We start from the raw sequence: 10,946 nt of genomic DNA, 5'->3' as shown, positions 1-10,946 counted from the left end.
ACTGCGTCTGCCCAGCTCTGCCCTAAGTGTGATGAATAGAAACGTATCGATTTATGCTGCTCACACTTTTGAGGTTTATGGATCATTATTTTTAGTAATGATAGAGGGTACATATAAAACCTCATCTCCCCAGACAGGAAAGAGAGACTGAAACCAGATGCTGGAGAAAATGGACAGACAATGCACTCTGCCGAAGTAGTCCATGTAGCCGTTTATCAATGCAGCACTTCCCAAACATTTCAGCCTAAGTTTCATCAGTCCACAAAACATTTTCGCAGTAGCGTCAAGGTGGTCTTTGGCAAACTTCAGGCATGCAGCAATGTTTTTACTGGAAAGCAGCAGATTCCTTCGAGGTGTCCTGCCATGGACACCATGCCCGTTTAATGTTTTCTGTATAGTAGACTCATGAATAGAGATATTAACCAGTTCCAATGATTCCTTTAAGTCTTTAGCTGTCACTCTAGGGTTATTTTTTTTTTTTACCTCATTGAGCATTCTGCGGTGTGCCCTGTCATGTTGGCTGGACGGCCACTTCTAGGGAGAGTAGCCACAGTACTAAATAGTCTCCATTTACAGAAAATGTGTCTAACTGTGGACAGATGAATATCTAAGTTCTTCAAGATAACTTTGTAACCCTTTCCAGTTTCAGGCAAAGCAAAAACTCTTGATCGTAGGTTGAGATGCGAGGCAAGGTCCACATCAGGAGATGCTTCTTGTGAATAGCAAACTCAATATTTTTAAGGGCTTTTTATTAGTCAAAGTAGCTCTAACCCACACCTCCAATCTCGTTTCATTAGTTGGATGCCAGGTTTGCCAATTCCTGACTCTAATTAGCTTTAGTTGACATCATTAGCCTAGGGTTCACATACTTTTTCCCAACCTACATTGCAAATTTGTGTTTGTTCATTATTGTAACCTAGATGAAGATCAAACCAGATTTTAAGACACATTTATACATAAATGCGGCAATTCCAAAGGGTTCACATACTTTTCTTGCCACTGTATTTATAGCACTTTCCATGAAGAGAGTATATTTTGGTGTCATGCAATTGTTTTTGCTACCATTAAAAAAAACTGGACATACAAGAAGTAACATATATTAAATCCTTTCTACACCATGGTGGGAATAAAATTAAATAATCTAATGTCACTGAATTTCAAACAGCCGAGACGCCCCTTCTAAACACATCAAGATTAAGTCCACTGATTTGTGGAAAGTGCTTTTTTTTTCTTTTTTTTTTTAAGGAAAGCAAAATTTCTGTTATGTATGGAGTGAGTACAGCAATTTTAATTCACAACAATAGTTGGATTTTAAATTGCACACAGCACAGTATGTCTTATATGGGCTCCAGGTCTTTTTCTCAGAGAGAAGAAATCAAATTATAATGTGGTAATAGGTAGAGTGGGAAGGCTGAGCTGCCGGGCACTGATGTGGATGTCTCATTGGTGGTTACTGCACCCTGAAATAGTCCTATATGCAGTTTCTAAAACTAAAAGCCATATTCTTTACAGTATTAATGTAAAAATGAATCAATATCCAAATGGACAATTACCTCAGGGACAGATTACTTGCATGCCACAATGAGAAAAAGCTATCTTCCACCCATGTGTACATATCATTTCTCACATAGTCATTAAATTAGTAACCATAAAGATCAAAATCAAAAATCATTTCCATTCTGTTACTTTAAAAGTAATGAAGGAAAGCCACTTTCAAGTTAATTTTTTCTGTATATAGAAATATTTATTGACACAAATATAAAAAGCACCACTTTCAATATCATTTGAGATATCTGTGATATTCCAGCATCAAAACATTTCTACATAGCCACATATTTCATCAATAATGTACAAAAATTTAAGATGAATTCGGATCTATACAGAAAAGCATAAACACTCACAATTTGGCACAAACTGACTGAGTGTATAATATGAAAAGGATCTATGCGTTCATGCTGAGGACCCAGTCAATGGTCTCCAGCAGGAAGCTCATATTATAGTGGGCGGCGATGTTCCGGAACACTTCCACCTGCTCAGAAAAACTCTGTAACCAAACCAAACAAGTGGAAATTAGTAGTTACGAGACACCACATTTCTGAACAAGAGCATTTAGTCTGGGGTTTATTAGCTTTAAAACACAAGTATGAAACGCTAAGTGCAGCTCAAGTACCTTTGTGGTGAAGCTGAGGTTGAAGTCTCCTGCACAGCTACAATACAGAGGCATGTTTGCTTCCTTCACCCCTTTGCATTTGGAACATACCTATGATGGGAAAAACATAATGCTTTCCATGCAAATTACTGATACCATATGCCAGCTAGGACATGTGCCCTTTGGGTGTGCCATTGGCAGTGTTGGGTGTAAACTGACTACAAATTAATGAGTTACTGTAATCCCATTACTTTAAAAGGCAAAAAGCATTGTAGCACATTACAATTAAAATTTTAGTAAACAGATTATAGTTACAGACTTTCAATTAAAGGTGTTGTAAGTGATTTTTTTCAAGGAAAGGTATGCAAAAAAAAAAAAAAATGTCCTACTCCCTGAAGATATTAATGAAATAAGTGTCGCAAGATATCTCACCTGTCTCCGTGACAGCACTAGACTCTGTAAACAGAAAATAAAAATGTGTCTGCGGATCGCAGACAACTGAAGCTTTTTTCTTTAAGTAAGGCTGAAACGATTAGTCAACATAATCGACAACGTCGACAATAAAACAAATTGTGGACAAAAATTTCCATTGTCGAATAGTCATTTGATCTAATTGAACGCAACATGAGATCACATTATATTCTAATGATGGCGCGAGAGGAGCACTGCAGCTTGCGCCTGTTTAAGTAGAGGACGAACACACAGCTCACAGTCCAGACGCATGCCAAACTTTCCAAATAGCTTCAGGTGATGTAGATCGTATGAGGGAATTCTACAAAAATACAAAATAAGTAAATACAGAAGCACTCTCGCTGTGAAATAAGTGGAGCCAGAGCTGCCATTCCGCTGAAGCAAAACTTGCATGTTGACAGTCTTTAAAGGAAACACCCCGGCGTTATATGTTTAATGCATCCTTTATTAAAGTTTAAATAAAATGGAAGCAGGTCATGTTAATAAGTACAAATTCCGAAACTGGCATTTCTCTGTGCGGTCAGCTCCGCTTCTATAAGTTTAGTGAAGTGACCCGATCTAATGGGGAGAGATTGAAACTTCACCCGGCTGATGCACTGTCTGGCACATGGACGCTTGTCCCTCGCACCCGCGCTTGCTGCAGCTAGATAAAAACGTGATGGCTCGTGGCGTAGTGATTCATAATAAACTCAACTTTTTTCCAACTGCTTTTATTTCCAGCAAACTTAACATGTGTAAATATTTGTAAGAACATAAAAAGATTCAACAACTAAGACAAACTGAACAAGTTTCACAGACATGTGACTAACAGAAATGGAATAATGTGTCCCTGAACAAAGGGGGGGGGTCAAAATCAAAAGTTACAGTCAGTATCTGGTGTGGCCACCAGCTGCATTAAGTACTGCAGTGCATCTCCTCCTCATGGACTGCACCAGATTTGCCAGTTCTTGCTGTGAGATGTTACCCCACTCTTCAACCAAGGCACTTGTAAGTTTCCGGACATTTCTGGGGGGAATGGCTCTAGCCCTCACCCTCTGATCCAACAGGTCCCAGACGTGCTCAATGGGATTGAGATCCGGGCTCTTCACTGGCCATGGCAGAACACTGACATTCCTGTCTTGCAGGAAATCATGCACAGAACGAGCAGTATGGCTGTTGGCATTGTCATGCTGGAGGGTCCTGTCAGGATGAGCCTGCAGGAAGGGTACCACATGAGGGAGGAGGATGTCTTCCCTGTAACGTACAGCATTGAGATTGCCTGCAATGACAACAAGCTCAGTCCAATGATGCTGTGACACACCGCCCCAGACCATGACGGACCTCCACCTCCAAACTGATCCCACTCCAGAGTACAGGCCTCGGTGTAACGCTCATTCCTTCAACGATAAACGCAAGTCCGACCATCACCCCAGGTGAGACAAAACCTCAACTCGTCAGTAAAGAGCACTTTTTGCCAGTCCTGTCTGGTCCAGCGAAGGTGGGTTTGTGGCCATAGGCGACACTGTTGCCGGTGATGTCTGGTAAGGACCTGCCTTACAACAGGCCGACAAGCCCTCAGTCCAGCCTCTCTCAGCCTATTGCGGACAGTCTGAGCACTGATGGAGGGATTGTGCATTTCTGGTGTAACTCGGGCAGTTGTTGTTGCCATCCTGTACCTGTTCCGCAGGTGTGATATTCGGATGTACCGATCCTGTGCAGGTGTTGTTACACGTGGTCTGCCACTGCGAGGACGATCAGCTGTCCTTCCTGTCTCCCTGTAGCACTGTCTTATGTGTCTCACAGTACAGACATTGCAATTTATTGCCCTGGCCACATCTGCATTCCTCATGCCTCAGGTACGTTCACGCAGATGAGCAGGGACCCTGGGCATCTTTCTTTTGGTGTTTTTCAGAGTCAGTAGAAAGGTCTCTTTGGTGTCCTACGTTTTTATAACTGTGACCTTAATTGCCTACCGTCTGTAAGCTGTTAGTGTCTTAACGACCAGGTTAAGGACAGGTGCATGTTCATTAATTGTTTATGATTCATTGAACAAGCATGGAAAACATTGTTTAAACCCTTTACAATAAAGATCTGTAAAGTTATTTGAATTTTTACAAAATTATCTTTAAAATACAGTGTCCTGAATAAGGGACGTTTCTTTTTTGCTGAGTTTACATATGTGTTGCGATCTTCTTATCGTGAAGAAAATCTGCGATATACGCAGCTCTATTAAGCAGAGAGAGTTTGATTTTGTGAGTTAAAGATGGATCAAGTGAACAAAAAAGTGAGAGAAAAGTCTTCGCCTTTTATACGCTGCAACAAAATATATATTTTTTTAACATTTATGTTGTTGTTGTTTTGGCTTGTTTTCCAAAATAAATATCTAAAACATCTTTAAAACAATGCACATTTACTTTAGGAGCTATACTGCGCATAAGAAAAACTTGTTATCTGAGAATGTTGAATATAGTATTAAATATTTTAAAATATCCTTAAAAGAAGAAGATACATTTACCTGAGAAGCAGCATATAAGATATTTAGACATGTTTTCAGAGAATATATCTTGAATACAAGTATATTTAGTCTTTACTGCACTGGCAGAAGTATGAACGAGTGAAAAAATACACTTATATACAAAATGCACATACATTCAAAATCCATTCTCTGAATGCAAGTCTAAATATTATATATGTAGTTTCTCAGGTAAATGTATCTTGTTATAAAGATTTTTTAGATATTTTTAAATGGAAAATAAGACAAAAACACTTGATAACAATAGGATTTTTTTGCAGTTATTTTTTTTTACTAAATTAAACTTAATAAAAAGTATTTTTCCCTTAATTTAGTGAATGCCATTTAGAGGTATTTTTAAAAGATGATTTTGTCCTCTTTACTGTTAGTAAGCATGTTTAATACAACCTTATAAGTCGAGGCAAAAGCTGAATAATCGGTTAAGAGGTAATGATTAATCGTTGCAATAATCGCCAAATAGTCGTTCTAATAATCGTTAGATTAATCGATTATCAAAATAATTGTTAGTTGCAGCCCTAATTGTAAGTGAGAAACGTGGTGCAGAGTGTATGACTTGTGTGCAACAATGAACATGGGAGGAAATAGGCATTTGTTTTTTTTAATTTGTTGAGCAAAAACAAAACAAAAACACTGTGTAGTGTTTTATAAAGTAACTTAAAAAGTGAAGTAATTAATTATGTGATTACTTTTTTGATTAATTAAATCAATAAAGAAATCAGATTACAATTTTATAGAAGTAATTAGTCATTTTTAATGGATTACTTTTTGATAACCTTACCCAACACTGGCCACAGGACATATATTCATGTTTGCTTTTAATAAAGAACTGAAGTAATCAAAGCTAGTGATTTCTATATATAAAAATTAGGGCTGTCAGTGGATTAAAATATTTAATTTATATTTCAAATATTATTATTTTTGTTGAGTTTTAATAATTTGTATGCATGATGCTCATTTGCAGATTTATACAAATTAGCGCTTTATACTCGTCTCACTTGCTAATTTAAAAAAAACGTATTAAACACAGGAAACACCAACATGGAACTTAAACCTGCAGTAATTAAATATATAAATATGACACAAAGATGTCTCTGGCCTATGCACAGATCTCTGCTGGTGTTAGTATTTCTTAAAATGATGGTGTTTTGCACGTTGGTGATATCTAGCTTGAGCATCAATGATTATTAAATTCTACAATATAAAGAGTGCAAATTACTTTGCACTTGTAAACATTTAGTCTGTGTTTGATTTATAAATAAATTACCTGTAAAGAAAGTCTTTCTCCATCACTGATAATCAAACAGTTTAATGGCAGTTAAATAATGTTTTATTTAATCACATTTAATTAAATTACATCGACAGCTCTAATAAATATATATAAATGAAGCTTTATCAACAATCTCATCAAGAAGCATGAAGGGAAATTTAATGATTTTAACCTGCTTTTAAAGTAAAGCGCTAGAGCTTTTTAGTAAAGTTAGTACTGCACTAGAGCTTTTAGTTAAATTACAAAAAATATACATTATGCTCTTTGCGCATGCAACTTCAGAAATAGGGTGAACAATTTATACAAGGCGTAGTGAATGGCTGTGGTTTATTTCCTATACAGAATAAACAGTGTTGGGGTCTCCCTTACCAGGTCTTGTAGAGTGTAACTCATGAGTTTCTTCTGCAGCGCCTCCACCAGAGCTATTTCAATGGACTCTGTGTCATACTGGGCCTGGCAGTTAGAACAGAACCACTGAGGAAGAACTGAACCATCCTAAACAGGGACAGAGAAAAAGAAGAGATAAGGGAAATTATTGTTTCAAATCTGTATATAGCTTGATTACATAAACATAAATGCTTGAACTAAACTCCATGTAGTTTACATGACATCATTTGGTATCTCTCAATAAATCTAAAATCCGTGTTTGAGTCCGTCTGAGCTGTTTTACAACTGTTTTTCTATGTAAATGTGCTAGACGGATATCTCTGATGGTTGGGCCACGTTTTGCTGTGTTTACAGTGTCTTGCGCAGGAGCATCATGTCAAGTTAAAACAAAGGAACGTACATTTTTAAAAACCCATCTCGAGACACCTGCATTGTTATAAATTGTTGCGGTGCGTCTAGTTGTTTTTTAAAACAAAGAAAAAGTTCTTAAACAGTCTGAACGGCCCCTAAAACACACTTAACATACAATAGTGGCAAGTAATTAATCAAATGCTACAATTCTGCAGGATTAAACAAGAGATAAATTGTATTATTGAAATAAAGAGTCATGCCCTTACCTGGGCAACTGCGGGGTCTTTACAGAGGTCAAGGTCACGGCAGAAGTTACAATGGTGGCAGATGACCTCGGGCAGGACGTAAGACTTACAAGGGTCACGGAACTGGGCGTCCTCTGAGAATTCACCGACATCAACCAATCGTAAAAGATCACGCTTCAGTTTGTTCACCTGATTGACAATGTTGGCATCTAGAGAAAGCACCTGTGATGAACGTTAGACACAGAGACAATGTCAGACAAGTGTGTACTGTTACTGTATCCAATAGAGATGTATTGTTACAACTACACTTTCAATAAAAATAGTTGCTGTGATACCAGAGCGAGGGGTGAATGCTCTTACCTGGCAGACATATTTAATAAACTCCAAAGCAGGGTTGTTGAGGGGCAGGTGAGAGCCGGGAAGAACAGGAAACATCTCAGATGGTAGTGTCACACTGCGAGTGCTCGACACTTTCTTCTGAATCTTCTGAGTGATGGTGAAGAAGTTCTGTGTCAGTTCACTGGCCACATACTCCTGCGAGAATGTAATCAAACCTGGAATAACAAGCAAAATCACAAAAATGCATGAGTAAATATTAAAGTACTGCAATGTCTTGCATCTGCATCAATAACTGTATTTTCATACAAAAAGATTTACATTGCATTTTAAGACTTTAAATATTCCAAAAACAAATACAGTGGAGGGTCTTTCCATTTTCTTCTTTTAACTTTTGACAATGAAAGGGCTGTCATTAGAATCAAGAATGTATCACAATTAATCTCATGGTTTTGACATCACACATGGTAATAAACAAGTTACCCATAACAAAATCAGTCAATATATTCTGCCGCAAAAAAAGGCTGGACTATTTCATGTCTTACCAGGAAGTGCACTAACATCTCCGGAGGGCTGCTGGGATGCTTGACTCCCACCCCGCCTCTTAATGGGTGTGGCACCTGGGGCATTCCTCCGAAGCTCCTGCCTCATGCTGTGATAGACAGCAGCAATATAGGCTGCAAGAAAACAATTATGAGAGACAAATTCACTTATATTGAAAAACGTAAGTTAAAAAAAAACAACAAAAAAAACACGCTACTACATCTAGACTATAAAGTACTCTTAAGATACTTCACTTAGACTTATTGTAAATAATATATATAAACAATAACAAGGTGAAATGAATTAACACTTTACAATAAGGTTCCATTTGTTAACATTAGTAAATGCATTAGGTATCATGAACAAACAATTAACAATATATTTGTTATATCATTTATTAATCTTTGTTAATGTTAGTTAATAAAAATAAAGTTGTTCATTGTTAGTTCATAGTGCATTAACTAATGTTAACAAATACAACCTTTGATTTTAAATATGTATTAGTATATGTTGAAAGTAACATTAACTAAGATTAATAAATGCTAAATAAGTATTGTTCATTGTTAGTTTATGTTAACTAATGTTGTTAACTAATGTTAACAAATGGAACCTTACTGTAGTGTTACCAATGAATTTAGAAAATGTATGAGGAGAAAAGGTAAATAAAGCTATAAACGTCACCTGAGACAATCACGAGGAAGTATTTCTGACATGAAGCAGACTGAGGCAGGTATTGCATGATGTTCCAGCTACTCTCGATCAGGTCTTCCACATCATCTTCATCACCGTCCTGTTCTTCATCCTCACCTCTGTTTTCTAAATCATCTTCCTCATCCTCACTACCATCATCCTCTGCTCCATCCTTTTTCTTCTTTTCATTGCCATGCTAGGTTTGGTGAAAACCAAAGACAAGTTTTGGTGAAACTCACCTTGAACAGTTCAAATGAAGCCACAAGTTAACTGCAAATATGCCAGAGATGTATCAACGGTCATTTTCATTTAAAAAAAAAAAAAAAGACATTCTAGAACAGATCTGGGCAACTTGCGGGCAACATGGTTTAATGTGGCCCGTGGCTCATTTATCCTAAAAGCGTTTTTTTTTTTCATTGGATATTTCAGTTATCTTGCATTGTGATCTAAACCCTCACAAGCATTTAACATGCTCAGGGTTGCCAGATAAGAGACGAAACACCCCCAATTTGAGATTTATACTTGTGCAAATTGGAAATATTCCACCTAATGTTATACTTAATTTGTGCAATTTGGCAACCATGCACACTCTTTCTAGCTCTCGCTTTCCCCTTTGAACAACTTGGCGATCTCTAGTGCCATATTCTGCTCAAGGAAAAGTGTTATACAGCCACTCTGTGTCCATTCTTGAGGCTGCTTGTGACATTTGGTGCAACTAAGTTTGCAAGTAAACCTTCTCAGTGATGAAATTAAATATAAAAGTAAATCTTGGTAATTTAGAAATGTTGAAGTCCCTTCGCACCTGTATGTTAATCTAACTCTTGCAGTAATCATTCATCACAGTCATGCAGCCTGTTTTATTCAGTTGTGTGCTGAATGGAAAGTCAAACCATTGACGAGACCAACATCATGACCCTTTTAGCATGTAAACGGGTAACGTTTTGAGAATAAAATAAGTAAACTTGCCCGCTTTGCGACAAACGTTAAAAGTTCCATAATTTTTTATTTATTTTATTTTTTATTAAAACAGACCCCTGATGTAGAGAATGTTAAACTGAATAATAAATTAACAGGGAAGTAGAGATGGTAAAATAAATCAGGTATAATAAGCTCAGCCTTTATTCAGTTTTTTTTAATGCCTGATAGAAAAGTATCTACCTTTTGTAGAGCAATACAATACTTTAGGCAATTGCAGAATAGTCCCATTAGTCACATATACACTTTGAGTACACAATTTCTGGGCTTAAAAGATACAAAAACCAAATCAATGCGGAACATTGTATCTCAAAATGAATACAATGTGGCCCCCTATGCACTACTTAAAGCCAGATGTGGCCCCTTTACCAAAATAGTTGCCCACCCCTGTTCTAGAAATTCATAACCTATAAAGAAGAACAATCTTTTTTAGCCATATTTTTTACCTCTCCATAGAGAAGGCTGGAGGGCAGCTTCCCCTTCACTCCTCCATAGTTAGCAGGATCCATCCACAGCAGAAACTCCCAACAACGTGAGAATGTGATGGACAAAGAATGAAAGATCTCTCGTGAATGGATGCTACAGCCAAAGGAGAAGACAGCAAACAGAAAAATAAATCCTAACTAGTGGTTGACCGTTATATCGCAGAGGCCGATAAATCGTATCTTTTTTTTTTTAAATAAAATTTTCCCCTTTGGCCGATTTGTTTCTTGAGGGCACCGAGAATCGGCTGTTTGCATGTGAAGTGACTGAGACGTGTAAACGACCAGTCACGGTTCGTTATGTTGTTACGTGCCATTGTGTTACTACAATAATAGACCAGTGTGCAACACAGTGTCATTTAAACGGTTCGCATATCAGAGCCGCGGCAGACGCGTTTGAGCTCATAGTGCTCGTCTGTTTCATTCTCCCTCTCTCTCCTCAACAGTTCCCTATAACTTTAACTGTCTTGTCTAATGATAAAAAGGCAAATATCAAATCAAACTAATATCGTATACCATCTACAAATATGTGTTTAAA

The 10,946-nt window shown here is 37.3% G+C and overlaps 1 protein-coding gene across 1 annotated transcript in view; it reads right to left on the bottom strand.

Moving 5' to 3' along the window:
• Positions 1–1,771: 1,771 nt before the first annotated feature.
• Positions 1,772–10,946, bottom strand: part of pole (polymerase (DNA directed), epsilon) — a 29,132-nt gene continuing 19,957 nt past the window's right edge. The window contains exons 42-49 of the mRNA XM_051679532.1: positions 10,373–10,505; positions 8,943–9,147; positions 8,264–8,395; positions 7,743–7,936; positions 7,404–7,604; positions 6,769–6,894; positions 2,171–2,260; positions 1,772–2,044 (exon numbers count right to left, since the gene is read on the bottom strand). Of these exons, the coding sequence (XP_051535492.1) occupies positions 1,943–2,044; positions 2,171–2,260; positions 6,769–6,894; positions 7,404–7,604; positions 7,743–7,936; positions 8,264–8,395; positions 8,943–9,147; positions 10,373–10,505 (1,183 nt within the window). The 3' untranslated portion in view covers positions 1,772–1,942. The remainder of the gene's footprint in view (positions 2,045–2,170; positions 2,261–6,768; positions 6,895–7,403; positions 7,605–7,742; positions 7,937–8,263; positions 8,396–8,942; positions 9,148–10,372; positions 10,506–10,946) is intronic.

This window comes from Myxocyprinus asiaticus, chromosome 3, assembly GCF_019703515.2.
Source record: "Myxocyprinus asiaticus isolate MX2 ecotype Aquarium Trade chromosome 3, UBuf_Myxa_2, whole genome shotgun sequence".
Classification (NCBI taxonomy): domain Eukaryota; kingdom Metazoa; phylum Chordata; class Actinopteri; order Cypriniformes; family Catostomidae; genus Myxocyprinus; species Myxocyprinus asiaticus.
This window is presented reverse-complemented; position numbering and strand designations above follow the sequence as displayed.